This window comes from Vollenhovia emeryi, unplaced genomic scaffold, assembly GCF_000949405.1.
Source record: "Vollenhovia emeryi isolate VEMERY1.0 unplaced genomic scaffold, V.emery_V1.0 DF939208.1, whole genome shotgun sequence".
In the NCBI taxonomy this organism is placed as follows: Eukaryota; Metazoa; Arthropoda; class Insecta; order Hymenoptera; family Formicidae; genus Vollenhovia; species Vollenhovia emeryi.
Genome location: NW_011967158.1, coordinates 729,631 through 747,637, shown reverse-complemented (window position 1 = coordinate 747,637; position 18,007 = coordinate 729,631). Strand labels below are relative to the sequence as shown.

Genomic DNA, 18,007 nt, shown 5'->3' with positions numbered 1-18,007 from the left:
TTGGTGAATCCGGGTCTAACTTTAATCTTGGTTTACTTCATGTTTGTCTCTTTCTAAAGTAACAGTTGGAAAGAGACAAAGAACGAATTAAGCTGAGCTCAATGTTAAACAACGTTGGTGAAACCGAGCCTAAGAAAATTATAGATTGTCGCGTATATACAAAACAATGAGCGCGTTAATTTGAGTATATAAGGGTTGATCTGACACTCTTTTTTTTCTGCGTGGGTCGCGCCAATTGGACGCGGGTCGTCTTATCGCAGCTGGGCCGGTAATTAAACGAATTGACGGTCCATCCTTCGGTCGGTGGGCGTGAAGGATCGTCCCGGGGTGAAAAGAAAATCGCGCTTTCCTCTCGCGGGGAAAAAAGCGCGGTCCGACCGCGGAGCGTGCCGGCGAAGACGGATCGCCGGCGACGTCGCGATTTTTTCGACGCAGCGGAGACATAAATACACGTTACGTTGCTTCGACACCGCGCATCGGTCTCCGGAGGCACGCAGCCGGTTTTCATAGAGAGGAGCAATTAATTACTCCCCGCCTGGCGCGAATCCGAGCCCCTGGCGCGTTAACGGGCCGGCGACGGGTTTTTCGAGCGTGCGCGTCGCGCACGCGAGATGACGGCCGCCGGTTATTTACACGCCACCGCGGTTAATCATCAGATATAGCCCGCGATAACACGCGGGTTATCTTGTCGAGCGAGGCATTAAACGGGTCCCGCGCGACGTACATACCGTTAATATGTAAAATTGTACACGCGTGCCGCTCGCGACCTGCCTGTTTCTTATCGGAGTTGGAGAGCCGATTTTTCGACTCGGGCGTACGGAAGCCACGCGAGATGTATATCCGGTTTGTCCGCTTATCAGCTATCGGCTCGAGGCGCGAGCCGATCGGTTAGAGACGAGCCGGTGTCATAGTTCTTATATTTGAGACTGTTCTGCGTACTGTTTTGCGATCGTTATCGAAACGATATCGAATCGACTTTCAAATAGACGTCAATTTGACTTCGTTGGAGTGAATATTTCACTTCGTGGCTCTATTTTCACTCTAAAAACTTTAGAGAGTATCGGCAGTTGACGGATTGAGATTGGTATTAGATTGAAAATTGACCAATCACCGTGAAGTTTACTAATCTCAAGTTTAGTAACTTGTACTCTTAGGGCCAGTTTCACAAGGGTCGGTTAACTGCTAACTGACAGTTAATTGATTCTCTGTCTCTTCCTAGAGAACAAGATAGATTAAGATAGGGAGTTGACTGAACTCTGGTTATCAGTTAACCGACTCTTGTGAAACTGGCCCTAATTGGTCAAATTTCAATCTGATCTCAATCTCAATCCGTAGTCCGATACGGGCTTTACGATCGTAGAATAGCGAGACAGCCTAAGTTTCTCTCTCTCTCTCACTCGCAGGAATTTGACGAACTCTTATGGCCAGTCTCTACACTGAAAAAAATTTCTGGTTGAATATGGACGAATCAGATAATTCCTTTAGGATTTACCAGAATTCCTTTAGGATTTACCAGAATTTCTGTAGGATTACAGGAATTCTGGTAAATTCTAAAGGAATTATCTGATTCGTCCATATTCAACCAGAAATTTTTTTCAGTGTAGACTTGCGAGATCGAAGGAAAGGACAAGTGCGCCGCGGTCTCCCGCGGGATTAGGCCGCGCGACGAAACGCTCGTCGGCGCGCGATAAGACATTAATCCCGTTCGGCGTACGTAACGGGACAGGCGAATTACTCCCGAGCATCTACCCGGTCGAAACGGACATGCTCGCGTATGCATGAATGCACGCGCAAAATGCAACGCCGATGTCGGCGCATAATGAATGCCACCCGGCTGGGAAACGCGAACGGCTGTCGCGATGAAAAGTGCCGATTTGCCAAGTCACTCCTGGCGCACGCCCCCCGCTACGCCGTCGGAAATTCCGTCCCCCGCCTCCGGCGCGTCGCCATTACGTTTTTTATGTCTTTGGTAATGATTTATGTGGTGTAAACTAGGATTGAGGATACAGTGTTTCTTATATTATGTTTTATACTGCACGCCATTATTTGCGTTACGAGAAGAATGTCTGTAGCAACTGGCAGCCATTCGAAGCCGCAAAAAAAAAGGACAAGGATTAAACATGTATAATACGTAAAATCACATGCGCGAGCGTGCGTATATACATGTCGTTAAAAATATATAAGCCCGAGAAACAAATGGCGCGTGTGCGTTGCATAATAGTCTAGTAAAATTGTGATATATGATATATAAAGATACATAATATAGAGAAAGAGGCGCTCTCAGTCAGGAAAGGTCGATAATGCGAGATATGATACACGGAGAAAAAGACTTGGTTGGGATAACCAAAAAAATGGTCGCCTGAAACCAAGTGCCTTGGTTATATATGCGCCAGCTGATTTCTTGGTTACACGTACCAACGGCACTTAGTTCGACTGCAATAGTTGGAGCAACCAATAGTACTTGGTTATGCTATAAGCTATGGTCGTTTGTTTTTATTTTTTTTAATTTCAATTTGATGTTATGAGAACTAATTGCCATGGTTCCTTCTGGATAACCAATCGGAATACAATTTCTTGGTTACTTTAACCAATTGCGTTGGTTATAAACACCAACAGTCCCTATCAAGTTTGAATTGCCAGACTAACCAAGTGTACATGATTATGGTAACCAAGTCAATCGTTATAGCAACCAATATACAGCTAACCAAGAAAAACTTTGTGAATTTAACCAAGCCTTTCTTTCCGTGTAGCATTGGTCGTGCAGTACGACTTAGACCCGGTGTTTTATTTTCTGGTTAAATGTTAACTAGAAGTTAGTCGATTACATGTCTCTTCTTAGATAACAGGGTTGGGAAGTAACTCGTTACGTGTAACGAAGTTACTTCTTTTTGGTAATTCTAACTTAGCTTCGTTACTTTCTCTCCATCTGTGACTGTAACTTAACTCAGTTACATGTTTTCGATAACTAGTAACTAAATTAATTAGTTACACTAATACGTTTCTTTATATATTTTTTCAACCTCCACAGATCGCATTAGGTCTTGCATTTACGCATAAACGCCTTTATCGGCGCTTTACAATTTAAATGCAGATTTGATATTTTTATTTTCATTTCAAGAAAGTAACTGCAAAGTAACGATTCGTTACTTATTGAGCAGCTGTGACTGTAACGCGCTACTTTTCAGAATTGGTAGCCTGTAACTGTAACTAAATACTCTTATAAAGTAACTTTCTCAGCCCTGTTAGATAATAATATAGAAAAAAGACGGAGAGTCGACTGACCTCTGGTCAACAGTTAACCAGAAACTAAAAAACCGGGCCTTGGGGTCAGTTTCACGAACGTCGGTTAACTGCTAGCCGGAGGTTAACTGATTATCTGCCTCTTGTTAAATAACAAGATGGAAAAACATAGGGAACTGACTGAACCCTGGTTAACGGTTAACCGACGTTTGTGAAACCGGCCCTTAAAGATCAGCGAAGAATTCTCAAAGCTGAGGCTCGATCATGAATCTTTTCCTCTAGCGTAAATTCGTGAAAGGTGAAAAATTTCATTGACGAATAGCGAAAGTCCTCAATGAAATTTTTCACTTTTCACAAGTTCACGCTAGAGGAAAAGATTCATGATCGAGTCCCTGAACGTCTTCGAGTCCTCCTCTTTTCTCACACCGCAGAGAGAGAGAGAGAGAGAGAGAGAGGGGGGGGGGGAGTCGTAAATCGTGAATCTTTATTTATTAGACGCTCTTGGACAATGTCCCCTCAAATGCAGTTACAATGAAATGCAGTATATTAGCTGACAAAGAACGGTAAACCGAAAGATGAACAATTATATGAAAATAAAAGAAAGATTCCAGTGAGGAATGATTCGCCGAAACGATGTCGATCGACGAGTCATTTCTTACTGAGGGGAAGTAAGTAATAAAAAAATAAGACATGCCTCACTGGTCGAATTGGTGAGACGTTCGCCTAGAGTGTAGCGAAGTCCAGGTTGAGACCCCGGCTGAGATAATATTTTTCGCAATAAATTTTCTGTATTATTAAAAATGCCAGATACCCATACGGCGCAGGAAGTTAAAATAATGTACGCTGAAACGTTGCAATGTCGAATATTGAAGTATAAATATATGTTCTACGTTGAATCTAAGTTAATATTTAATTCTTTACACTGCTGCAACGTTAAAACAACGTTGAACAAATTATTATTATTTTTTGACACTCAAATAGATACTTAAAGAATCTATAATTATGAAATGTATATATACATATATATAATATTTTTGCAACGGTCAGAAACTTACTGAGCTAAGATTGGATTATTATTTTAGTGGAATAATTCAATTACAGCACTTCCAACAGTTGTAAACGATTCTACTAACCGCGACCAATGTTAACTCAATATAATTAAACAATGTTTCCTGAATAGCGAATTGTAACGTTTACAATACATTTACAATTCAGCGGACGTTAGACGTTTTTGCAGTATCTTTTCAACGCGTTGAATCTACATTTCGTAACATTGCCGTAATATTGCAATGTTGTAATGGAACGTTTCTGAGATGTTCACTCAACATTTGTGTGCTGTATGGGATATGGTCGCGAAAACAGTGACGTTGAAAAAATAAGAATATTGAAAAAAAACGACGAGAGAGAGAGAGAGGGGGGGGGGGCAACGAAACATGAAGATCCGTGTAAATCATAGAACGCGATGTACGATTGGCGTCTTTTCTGGAGCGTCGTGTGAAGCGTCGAGAACAATGATAACCGGGGCTTTCTCCGACATCTGATCGGTCGATCGCACTCTTAGCGCGTTACGCGAACTCGAAGCGTTGCGGAACGCACTAATTCGAGTTGCGACACGCCAGCCACGTCGCCGTCGTTTAATTATGCCGCGACGAGATAACAAACAAATCGACACGCGCGCGACGCTTCGTTCACCTACATTTCCGTACGCCCGACGGCGACGAGGACGCGTTTACGTTCCTCCGTTGCGTCAACGCCGTCGCCCTCAAGGGGGGAGGGAAATGAAACGCGCGCGCTTACGGACATCGCGCGCATCCTCAACGTACCCAGCTAGTGCAAGCACAAGTTGCTTTCACATTGCTAGCAAAAAAATGCTATCGACGTCAATTTGACGTCGATGTCGATTCGACATCGATCGACGAGTCATTTCTCGCTGGGGTGCTGTTGTTTGCTAGCATTTGATGTCGGAAACGATACATTTGCATGATCCAAACATTATGATAGCATTAAGTGCTTGGCCAGATGTAATAGATATAACACGTTAATATCTGTTAGAAAATTGTAAACAATGTATGCTAACTCCCCATACAGCATAAACTTCCAAGGGACGTCCTCAGAACATCTTTAGGACGTCCTTAGGACGTAGAATGTCCTAAGGACGTCCTAAAGATGTTCTGAGGACGTCCCTTGGAACAAAGATCTTTGTTAACGTCCGTTCGATGTCCTCTCTCTTTAGCCGTGCACCCAACTACGACGATATGTTATCATCATGCTCGATACTTGAATCACTCAAACATCGAATTCATATTCCTAGCGAAGAGCATCGTTCGCTGGCGTTTCATCTCCATACAAATTGCTGGGATCTGCGCGTCATTGGGTCCGCGTACGCGGACATCTCGGCGAGGGGTAACCGACCACGGAAGGGCCTCGGTGCGCGTCTTCCGCTCGTCTCGTCCATCTTACACGAGCGCGGCGATAACGACGCGATAGCGCAGTCGCCGACAGCGACGGCGGCGGCGGCGGCGGCTGTTATTGATCGCGCGTCACGCGCCGCCGTGTTTCACGGCAAAACGGCGCGGTGCGGGACGCTCGCCTATACGGCTGGACGCGACTCGGCCTGGCGGGGCAGCGCCAGCGGTGCCAGTCAAGCCGGAGTGACAACGTCGGAGTGGCCGCGCGTCGCGAGCTGTCAAATTGTCCGCGCTGCTCCGCTCGGTATAGCGCGGTGCGCGCGCGAGAAACCGCTGGAGGCCGCCGCCGCGCGCGCGGTCGCGATCCTCGTGCCCGCGGCCGCCTGGTCCGAGAGCGTTACGGGAGCGGCCGGGACGATCCTGGGGTAGACGGCGGACGCGCCGTCGCAGGTGGCGTCCGGGAGTATAACCGCCGTCGGGAGAAAGTGACGTTTATTCGGTGTCGGCGGCCCATGGCCGGCGGCTTTTCGCGAGCTCTCCGAGGTCCGTGAGGCCCGCGAGGTTCCCGCGCGTCGATTGGCTCGCCCCGTGGCCGTGCGGCGAGCGCGCGCCAATAAGCTCTTGGCGAGCGCACGGGCCAGGCGGCCCCTCGCGCCGCGCCGGTTCGCGCGGACCCGCTCCGGGTCCTGTGTATCGAGGACGTGCGCACGGGCACCGGCACGAAGATGAGCCTGCTGTCCTCCTCGATCGGCGGCGTCCGCTACCACGCGGACGAGGACGCCGACCACAACATGCTCCAGGGTAAATGACTCTTTCTGTTCTCCATCTCCGCGTGCCCAGATCCACCCAGATCCGCGCGATATCGACTGCTATAATATAATGTACGTTTTCGCGAGGCGGCGGTAAAAGTCTCGCCTCTCGTGATTGTCGCCCTCGCGATACGCGGGCGGCCTCCGGTGTCAAGGCCGCCGCCGGCTGCTGTTTCGCTGAGGACGCGCAGGTGCGACCGGCCTCGAGAATTACCGCGGGCCGTTTTCGAGGTCGCCTCCTCGAGGCGCCCCGAGACGGGGCGGATCGATGAGGCTGCGCGCGAGTCGCGGCACGTTCTCGCCCGTGCACGGACGAAAGATCCAACGAAATCGCAGTCGCCCAAGTCCGCGGTCCGGATGTCGCCTCTCGCGCAATTTGCGCCCCAAGACACGGGTCGGCGCGCGCGCGAACCGCCGTTTACGTGAGAGAATGCCGCAACGATTCGCGTGCGACGCTAAACCCTCCGTCGGCCGCGTTCCTTGTCCCTCGGAAACGACCGGGAGTTATCCCTCGCGTGTTACGTCGGGCCTGGAACGGCCGCGGCCGAGGCCGGCGTGACTCATCGATTTGTCGCGCAATACGCGCACCCGTTGCGCTCGCGGCCGCCGCGAGTGGAAGGCATTCAGAGCGTCGACTCTCGAAGGTATTCCGTCGCGGTCGCGTCTTCGCCGGAGGCTCGTGGGCGTCTTCGAAGTGAGCGTCGAGAAACCCCGGGGGGGGGGGGGGGGCAGTCGTTTTACCCGAGGCACGATGCTTTCCATCTTAAACTCGGCGCCTGCTCGCTTTCAAAAATTTATAAACGACCCGATCGACGAATAGTTCGTACGAGGGAGATGCGTTGGTTTACATACACGATTTCTCAGTTACATGCGGGATCGTTAGAACACTGTATCAAATTTAAGTATCAAAACGTGTCCCGTACAGCACACATGTCTAAAAGACATCGTTGAGGCATCTTTAAGTCGTCTTTTAGACATACATATCTAAACTTAAAGACGTCTTAAATATGTCTTTTAGACATGCGTGAAGTATGGGGTGTTTAACAAACTAAAGACATTTCACTCTCCTAGTAGCAGAGTGCATTGGCTAAACATTGGCCCAATGTTTAACCAATGTTTGGTCAATGCACCGTGCTACTATCCAAGGAGAAGAAAAAGTCAGGATGATGTCAATTTGATGTCATATTGACCAAATTTATGTCAAATTTTGGTCAATTTGATGCCATATTGACCAAAATTTGGTCAATGTGACATCAAATTGACATCATCCTTTTTGTTCTGCTTCAATATGGAGAAACGCGCGTCTTGTCCAAACGGAATGACTTGCAATTTTTCGCGGGACATCTCGCCGGTGATCGCTCATGGACTCTTGAATCAGCGATTAATCGCGGCGAGGAAAAGACAAAGATAGGACAGGCGTTCGATAAGCAGCGGTTACATATTTTATCGCGTGACCTTACTGTTATTTTCGTCGACGATTCCGCCCGATCGGTCGGCGGGCGATCCGTTCGACAGCTACTGGACGTGTTTTCCCGCAGCGCCGCGCAATCTCATAAGATTTATTTTCTCTCGCATCAAGGATCAAAGTTAAGCCAACGGCACGCGATACTATTTTTCCTACTGCATCGCGTACGAGAACCAATAAGGATGCAGAGTTTTGAGCCAACGACACACGGTACTATTTTTCCTACTGGATTGCTTGCGTGAGCCAATAAGGATGCAGAGTTTTGGAACAGTTGACTTAAGGCTGAATCCTGATTGGCTCTCGTTAGCAATCTAGTAGGAAAAATAGTATCGTGTGTCGTCGACTGTACAGCGGTGGACAGAACAGTTGCAACACTTTCTTTTTAGGTTGCGTTCCAAAATCTTCTCTCCGAAGATTATTTTATTCGACCATTCCGAAACCATTTTCAGCGTTTTCGATCTATTTCTCGAGTAACATTTTCCTCGGAGAAAATGTCGTAAGCCTGAATCTAAAAATGCGCGTTTCTAAACTCACTAAAAAAAAAAGAAACAGTGTCGCAACCATTCTGTCCATCGCTGCACTCGTAATTTAGTTGTAGAGCGAGGCGAATTCTAAACGCCCGTGGCCACCCTTCGTTTTCAACCGCAAGCATCGTCACGTTACGCCTCCGTTCGCCGCGAAGACGCGATCCTTGTGCCGATTATATACCGACGTTGGCCGAGATCCTCCGCGGGACGCACGCGACGAGAGGATCGCGTGTTACGCCAGGAACGCGAGAATTTTATGGATATTGATCGGGCGGGAGTATTTTAGATCGCGGAGTCTGCGCAACTCATCGCCGAGCGTCGCGGAGTCGGCCTGGCGTTTAATATGCCGTGAAGGAAGCGCGGGTAATTTACGGGGGGGAAAACGCTCGCGAGTCGCGGAAAGTTTCTTCGTTTCCTTCGCCGTCGCGTCGTCGTCGGCGACCATCTCGGACATATCGCGCGATCCGCTCATCCGCGCGTACGCTATTAAGCTATTAAAAGGCCGGTACGAGCGCGCAGGATAATGGTGCGAGCGGGCAAGATAAATAAAGCACGATGATTTATGCAAACGACTCGCGCCATTGCCGGTCGCGTTCTGGTTGCTCCTTCCTCTCTCGCGCGGACCGGCATACCTAATATCGCCGGCGAGGAAATGACGGTTGCGCATATTTATGATCCACGCTCGGGGCACTCGCGCATGCAGCTCTCCGTAAAAATGACGGTATGTGGGGCACAAATAATATGCGGCCCGACCGACTTGGGCGCCCGCGGTAGTGACAGACGATTAATCGACGATTACAGCGCGTTCCAGAAAAGTATTGTTGATTAACAACGAGGGCCGAACAGGGTAGAGAGGCACCTAATGCCGTGTAGCGCAATATTTCATCGGGCGAGCTCGGCGCTCCGCTCAAAGTCTACGGAATTGGTGCCCTGCCGCTTGGAGTGAGATGTATTGGTACTTTCGTCAAACACGTGTAGAACGAGTAGCGCTGTTCGCCGACGTAACTCGGCTAACATTTTGTAACACATTTTCCAAGGAAATATATTTAGTAAAGCCAGGGTGGACAAGGTATGTGCAGCGATGTACAGAATGGTCGCGACACTTTTTTTTTTTAATGCGTTTAGGAACGTGCACTTAGATTCTGGGTTCCAAGATCGTCTTCTCCGAGGAACATTCTATTCGGCCCTTCCGAAACCATTTCAAGAGATCGTTTCCGAGCTATTTCTCGAGTAAAGTTTTCCTCCGAGAAAATGGTTGTAACGATTTAAATAAGTTTTGTAAAGAATGCGAGGCATGCGGCATAAAAATATTAATTTCTCTCCGTTTTACAAGTGTTCCAAGTTAAGTATACGATACGAGGTGCTTTCACTCTACACATACACACATATTCTTAATTTCTCATCTGGAGCATCGGAGCCTCTGTGAATTTGTTCCATTGGCCCACGTCTCTGACAAAAATCTAACTTGCCCTCGTGATTTCTAGTTCTAGAGATTTTCTCCAGAACAGTAATTTGGTTTCTTTCACGTACGCAATCAAGTTTTGCAATGGATCAAGAGTATAAAAATTAACGCGGCACAATTGTAGCGTGTCTCGGGAATCCAAAGGTTAATCACCCTAGGGGACGAAACCCTGTTTGGTAGGTTGCCATGAAACACCCTCCTCGATGTTTCCCATACGTATCGCGCATCGATCGCCTACGATAGTTTCAAACTCGAGGGTCTGGTGGATAACAACTCTGCTACACGTTATGGAATATTCACAGAGAAGTTGGAAAGTACCTACCGCGTTTAACGATCTTCGCGACGAACTGTCCCAAGAAATTTATCGCCATTTAATTTTTTAATAGCGATTACGACCGGGTAAATCTAACGTCTAGGAAAATCTACCGTGTATTCGTCGAATTCGCAACATTATTTCGTTTGATCGAAACGCAGCTATCTTATCGTGGAATCGGCACGTCGCGTCGATGCGCTCGTCGCACTTTGAACGTCGGCCCGAAACGTTATTTCTGAATAAGAATATTTTGTTAGAATACGATTGTTTTATCTTAACGATTCTTCCTTAATTAGATGCGCGATCGGTTCGATATAGATTACCTAAATAACAACTTCCACTTGACGATTCTAAAGGTCTGTGTCCACGATGCTAGAACTTGGTCCAGGTTCTAATTTCGACATGCAGCTATTCCATAAAAGCTGCAGGTTGGCCGCACATTTCTCGGAACTAGAACTTGGACCAAGTTCTAGCATCGTGGGAACAGGCCTTACTCTCTAAAATTTGTGGAGTGAAATGTTTACTCCATTGGAATTAATATTCACTCTGTTGGAGGAAATATTTACGCCAATAGGGCGAACATTTCACTCCATGGCAGTATTTTCACTCCACAAATTTTAGAGAGTGAGAATAATTTCGTAGAATGTGATCGTCTTAGCGATTTTTCTTTAATTAGATGCGCGATCGGCTCGATATAGATCACCTATAACGCTTTCCCCGTAGCTACTTGACGATTCTAAGAATGATTTCTTAGAATATCATCGTTCTGTCTTAGCGATTCCTCTACAATTAGATGCGCGATCGATTCGATATAGATTACCTAAATAACAATTTCCTCGTAGATACTCGACGATTAACATATAGACGAGTATTGTCGAGCAATCTGCTTCGTAGTAACGCGATCGATATTGCAAACTCCTTTTCCGTCTCGACACTTCAATAGGTGCCTCGCAATACGGATGTCTCTATTGTTGTCGAACAGCAAGAATCGCGAAAGAATCTCGGAACGCGAGAAAGGAAATCAAACTTTCTCGTCGCGTCGCCTGTAATCAAAATATTATACACGCTCGTTGCCGCTCGGCTTCGAAACGCGATCTCTTATTGACTTTTGCGCGTTGACCGATATCTTCTCGCCGCTAGCTCTATATTATAATTACGGGATCAAACGGGTTTCCTGATTAAAAATAGCGGAAGCGAGAACGACAGTAAACTTTGTCGCTGCTTGTCGCTGATAAGAATGTGCCTCTCCACGGTTACGTCTAGATTGTTGCTTTCCTTCGTATTGGCGTACACCTTTCTCGGTTAGTTTCCATCCCCGTATTTAGGTCCGACTCGTTTTCTTTTCGTCGTCTTTTCGCTCGGGACGATTTTGTCAGATCAGTTGAGCCGCTATCTGCTTTATTTCGACCGGTGAAAGCCGCGCCGCGATAAGAATGTTTTCACAAGCCCCTTAATCGGGGGCTGTAAAGATTGTCGAATCATTTTTGACTTACTTCCCGAGCTTGTTCAATGTTATTGAACATTATCGGACATCGTGAAATCTTTCACTCTAGAAAGTATCAAAGTCGCACGACATCTTGGACCGTGCGTATTTACACTATGATTTATTGACTGGCATTGATACCAATGTCGATGGTGATTTACAATTTTCATTTTTACTGTCCCCGGTGAAAGGAGGAAGGTGACGATCTAGTTTTCGAGAATGTTTTCAATCGTTGCAATCGTAATCGGATATGCTGTGTACTTTTTTTTTCCATAAACGACTATTAAGCCTAATCTACGATGTGCTCTTTGCCTCTAGAAACGTTCTGTTTTATAATAATCAAGCTCGACATTAACCGGCTAGTGTTTTAATACAGAAAATTTATTGCGAAAAATATTACGCTCGTAGAAAAGAAATTTATACTTCAACATTCAACATTGCAACGTTTCAGCAACATTATTTTAACTTTCTGTGCCGTATGGGTTATTATTTAGAGTGTACCTCGGCCAGGGTTTGAACCTGGACTTCCCTACTCTCTAGGCGGGCGTCTCACTAATTATTCTATTTCATAGCCAGTAAATGCATTTAAAGAACTTGTGCACACGGAAAAAAATGATGCTGTATCAACAGGATCAGTGTAACGGAAATAAAATGGTTGAAATAACATCGATATTAATGAACGAAAAACGTCAGATAGCTGTTTTAATAATCTGGATATTTAGTTCAATGCTTAAAATAAAAATCCGTGGCAAATACAATTGAGTGGATCATTTATTAATGTTTGTGGCAGCCCGTGACGAGCAACTTGATTTCTTTCTACTTCAGCAGCATTATTTTTCCGCGCAGGTTAATAAATTATACATCGTACAATCGTACGTCGACAATAAATGTTTCAGGCGTATCGATTTGCTTGTGCAAAATAGAATGTTTCCAGTCGCGCGAGAGACACATTGCAGATTAGACCTCGACGAAAGTGCGAAAAACAAAAGCGTTCTAACGCGGCGTCACTCGCGCGGAGACGACGTGCGAGCGTTGAATTTAGAAAACGTCGGCTCGCGTGCGAAATCGGTCGGTAAGACGAAAGAGCGCGGTGCGTTTTTCCGCGAGGACCGCTGCGAACGCGCGTTAGTTCCGCCTTATTTGGGCCCAGCTTCCCCCCAAGATTTCGAAGCGACGGAGACGCCGTCCCGGCACATAGTTGAGCGCCGGCGGTACTCGTTAAACCGGAATTCCGGTGTCTAGAGTGCGTTATTGAAATCGGAGAGAGAGAGAGAGAGAGAGAGGCGAGACTCGAACGGCCGCAAAAACGGCGGCTACGTTAACGCGTGTCGTACATCAGCATCGGCCCCGCGAGCTTTCCAATGTCGCGCACCTTCGTTTGCCTCGCGGCCAAGTGGAGCGTACCCGTCCGACGTTTATTTGATCATTTATTCGTACGATAAACACGGCCGCTTTATCGACCAGGCCGTTAATTAGCGATTACGTTCTCTCGGGCGACAGGCGAGTGGCGAGGCAATGTTTATCTAATCGCGAGGAAAGTCGCGCGCTTCTTTGACGAGAGCGCCTGATTCGATTATAATTATCGCCTCCGGGCTGTCTCTCTCCCTCGCGCAATCGGAGGTGATAGGGAAGAGAGCGCCGGACTCTCTGCGTTTCTTCCTGTGCCGCGCGCGAGAGAAAAAGGGAGCTGGGGAGAGAAAAACACGCGCACTCTCTCTTTCTCTCTCTCCGTCTCTCTATCAATCAATCCCTACTTATCTATCTACCGCAGTCTACCATCGAATCATAAAATTATTAGAATTATCAAATTGAGCCTTCATTAACTTGGACGTGTAACATGTTCGGGCTCCACGCTCGCGGCAGATATGCGGATCCGCGTTAAAGGCACTCGAGCCGTTCGTTTAAGAAGAGCTTATCGCGCTCTCACGTACTTTTTGCCGCATATATTGTAATTTTTATTAAGATATTTCGTGTGCCGTTAAGAGCAGAGAGATCTAGCATAATAGATCGCGCAGAAGCCTCCTTACCCGGGGGGGAGGGCGCATGCCGGCTCGATTAATCGGAGCGTTTAGAGAGGAACACGCACGACTCTACCTCGCGCAAAGCCATCACGTTCTTGACCCAGCGGGTCGGCCGGCTAAAAACACGACGGACGCAGAATCGTTACGCTCGTGTAACACTTGGGCCGATCTCTCGGCCCGAGCTAAATAGCGGCTCCCGTGCGGGGCGTGCTCATCCCGCGAGGAAACGTACTCGCGATCTAATCGCGGGCGATGAAATCCCCGCTCGATATCGGCAGGCAGGGAAGGAGGAGGAGCCGAAGGAGAGCCGCTGAATTTTAATCCGGCGACGGCCGCCGTGCCGCGCGCCGGCACGAATCCGATCGGACGTCGACTCTTCGTTCGCCGTGCGATTATATGCCCGGTAACGGTACAAGGTGCAGCGCGTACTCGCGGCGCGCTCGCGATGACCGAGAGAGGCCCTCGTGGAGATGCCTATCCTCGCGTAGAGAGATGCACAGCCGGCGAATCTCCGTGACCTGGAACGGAGAGGCTCCACGGCGCGGCGGCCGGCAACCATAAGTTGCCGCCTGGAGTATCGAAGGAAACCCCCGTCCGTATAAAGACCGAATCAGCCTAGCAATTGTTGACTCGGATTGAAATTGGCGATGGGCGATTGGTCCTCTAGCCAATGAGAGCAAAGCAGCGATTTAATCGATTCTCAATCGCTAGAAGACTCTCTTGGCCAATCGTCAATCCCAATCCAATCCGCGTCGATAATCGGCCTTAAAGCCGAATCAGACTAGCAATTGTCGACTCGGGTTGGATTGGGATTGGCGATTGTCCTCTAGCCAATGAGAGCAAAGCAGCCAGCGATTTAATCGATTCTCAATCGCTAGAAGACTCTCTTGGCCAATCGACAATCCCAATCCAATCCGCGTCGATAATCGGCCGAATCAGACTAGCAATTGTCGACTCGGATTGGATTGGGATTGGCGATTCACGTTTGTCTTCTAGGCCTTTTAAGGCCGAATCAGACTAGCAATTGTTGACTCGGATTGGATTGGGATTGGCGATTCACGATTGTCTTCTAGCCAATGAGAGCCGATTAAATCGCTAGCTTGCTCTCATTGGCTAGAGGACAATCGCCAATCCCAATCCAATCCGCGTTTGCAATTGCTAGTCCGATTCGGCCTTTAAGAGCGCACATATCGGCGGCCGCGGATCCGCCGGTCAGAATCTTTTTCCGAGCTGCATAAAGATCCTCTTCCTGCGTCCCGCCCTCGCGGCCCTCGCGGCCCTCGCTCTTCGCGGCCGCGGAGTAACGTAACCGTTACACTCGTCGATAAAATTATTTAACGTCGTCCCGATAACGCGGCTCGACTCGTAGGAGAGAAGGGAGAGGTCGGGAGTACCTGCACGGGGAGACCCCGAGCGTGAAGATAGAAAGTCCGGTGCAGGTGCGCGACGGGAATAGCGCCACGCTGATTGGCGTATAAAACTAACAATATCCCACGTAATTATTCGTCTTTCGAGCCGACAAGTGCGATAAAGCCAGCCGGATGCTATCGCGCGCCCAGGACACCGCGCGCGCGTGTGTGTGCGTGTCGTCGTCCTGCTGACCATCTCTCCCGCGCGCGAGTTATTACGGCGGTAATCCCGGCGTGGTCGTGTGTACGTGTTGCGTTACGGCCGGCGACTCGTAACATTCCGTAACTACCGCGCGCATCGATTTGTCTCCCACGAATAAATGAGTCCCTCCTTATCGCCGCGGAGAACGACGGCCTCGTTAGAGACAACGTCTCTTCCTCCCTCCCTCCCCCTCCTCTATCTCTCTGTCTCTTCTCGCGTGTCGAATCCCGGCAATCGCCGGACCGACCGCGGGCTGACCCAGATGCGCCGGCCTCTCTCGTTGACCGTGCACCTCCTCGCGACCCGCGGGCGACGCATTATTCATCGCGGGATCCTCCCGCGGAAAGACGCGGCTATTCATCGCGGGGTCCCCGAGCGGATCGGTTCCCTCGTTGCTATTTATACGCCGCCCGGTGTCTCGCCTGGTGCGCGCGGCGTGGGCGCGCGTTTTTCCCGCTTGGCCCTACATCGAGCGGGTTGATACCGCGCGTTCACTGGGTGAGCGTACGGTATGCGCCTATCGCATTCCCGCGGCGTGTTACTTCGCACGTACTCGCATACCTGTTCCAGTTCCTGGGCGTGTATCGCTCGTCTCCCTCTTCCCGCCCCGGAATCCCGGCGCGGAGCCGCGGCGGGAGCGGGTGGGATTTTCGCGCGCTATACGGTAAGGCCGGGCGCGCGCGCGCGCGCGCGCGATTGAGAATGGGCCGCGGGGAATCGGCGCGCCTCCCTTTCGAGCCGTAGTAAACCGCGGCGGAATCGTTTCCACGTGCCATCACGCGAGACGCGCGTAACGCCGCGCCGTCGGTGTTACGTCAGCGCGAAAAGGCCGAATGTGGAACGAATTATAAAAATCTCGTAACGCGCGCGAAGGTCACGCTCGGCGTACCGCGCGCGATCGTTGCGCGAACGAAGGAATTATGCACGCACGTAATAGGACACGTATAAACAATGAATTCGTCGATGCTCCTCGTGTCTCGTGTCTCCCCTTTCCACCCTTTACCCCGTCAACCCGCGCGGTTCCGCGCGGTCAAGGCGGGAGCACGTACTTTTGCATAACGCACGAGGCACGGTACGTAACGTTCCGTCCGTCCGCGTCTGTTGAACTGTCGATACGTCACCGCGAGAAGAGGCACAGATTAGAGCTACACGCATATGGCGGTTTCTCTCTCGACGCGATGTTTGTGCGCGCAACGCGCAAGAATTCAGCCTGGTGAATTAATGAAATTCGCATGGCTCCAAATGTGATAAGCACAAATTTGAAGGACTAAGGAATGAACAAAGGACTAAGAGCCGGGACAGGGTGTTGCGTGTCTAAATATTTCACATTCTCATGTTACTGCGAAAATATTACCTCAGCCAGGGTTTGAACCCTGGACCTTCATCGTAAATGAATTCTTCGATCCATTATGCCTCATACACTATGCAAGATCCGCAGAACGGTAGGTGGAGATGAAAATGAAGGCCCAGATTGGTTTATTCCCTTATACGTTATGCGTTGTGCGTTATGCAAAAGTCTGTGCCCCCGCCTTCACTCCGCGTGCCTCGAGTCCAACGCGGCGGTTATCTCCAGATTGCGTGGTCGCTTTGGCTCAACATTATCCCGGGAACGTTGGCGGGGAGAGGAAAAAAAAAGAGGAGAGAAAAATCCAGGCTGATGAGTGCGCACGGAATGGTAACGCTTTCTCGCCTCCTCGTGCGTGGAAAACCAAAGTAATTTTCGCGCGAGCAATTTACATTTCCGGAGCGGTGTTTAATGCCGCTCGCGCCGGTTTCTCGGCTCTTTCACGCGCGTTATCGCCGTAGATCAAAAGCGGCGTTACTTCACTTGTTCGCTTCTTTTTTCGTTTTCTTTTGGCGATCGATTCCGGAGTACAATTCGCCCGGCGCCGACGTTTCGCGCCGCGGCTGGAAACGCTCGGAGGTGCGCGCGCGCGCAGAAACGGGAGAGGAAGAAATGCCGGTGGCCCCGATGCAGCGCCGGCGCGCTTTTTTTTTCATCGTAATTCCACGTCCATAATTTGCTCCGGCATTGTTACACCCGTTTCTCTCGTTACCGGCGACGCGTGATACTCGGCCGCGTGCATCTTCGCACGCAACGCGGTCACTCGTATGATTTTTGTCGAGCGCCACGCACTCGCGCGTGCGCGCGCGCGCGCGCGCGGAGAGTCTTTCTCTCTCTCTCTCTCTCTCTTTCTTTCGACTCGGCTCCGTACACCGTCGTGTCACGCACGATGAATACGGGCGATGTTACTCGCAGATTGTTACGATTGTTTTTTTTTGTCAGAATATCTAATTGTTAGCGAACGTATCTCGAGGATGTGTCAGATTTTATCCCCCGGAAACAAGGTGGCATCGTGCATCTACCAGACATCTCTTATTTGTTAAACAGTTTCCGATGATCCTCGGCTGAATCCGAGCGGCTGCTGCTCACTGTCTGTTTCAACGGAACGATTTCCCTAAAGCAATCGATTTCCAATGATTTCCTACGGGATTTTCGCGATTTCAGAATTTGCGTAAATATCTGTGGTTTCTCGTGAATTCGTGGGATTCCCAGTCGCGGATATATTTTGTTTTCTCGACCAGCAGACCGTACTATGGGACGCGACGAAGGCAAACGTGAGTAAAAACCGTTCGATTCGACAAACCGCGACTATCCCGCGATCGT

At 49.1% G+C, this 18,007-nt stretch overlaps 1 protein-coding gene across 5 annotated transcripts in view; it reads left to right on the top strand.

The window, feature by feature from the left end:
• The window catches only part of LOC105561357, a 45,869-nt gene that overhangs the window by 12,594 nt on the left and 15,268 nt on the right, over positions 1-18,007 (top strand). The window contains exon 1 of one of the 5 annotated variants that reach the window (XM_012011265.1): positions 6,290-6,449. The exons of the other annotated variants lie outside the window; for them this stretch is intronic. Within the exon in view, the coding sequence (XP_011866655.1) occupies positions 6,374-6,449 (76 nt within the window). The 5' untranslated portion in view covers positions 6,290-6,373. Of the gene's footprint in view, positions 1-6,289; positions 6,450-18,007 lie in introns of those variants that run through there. 5 annotated transcript variants of the gene reach the window in all.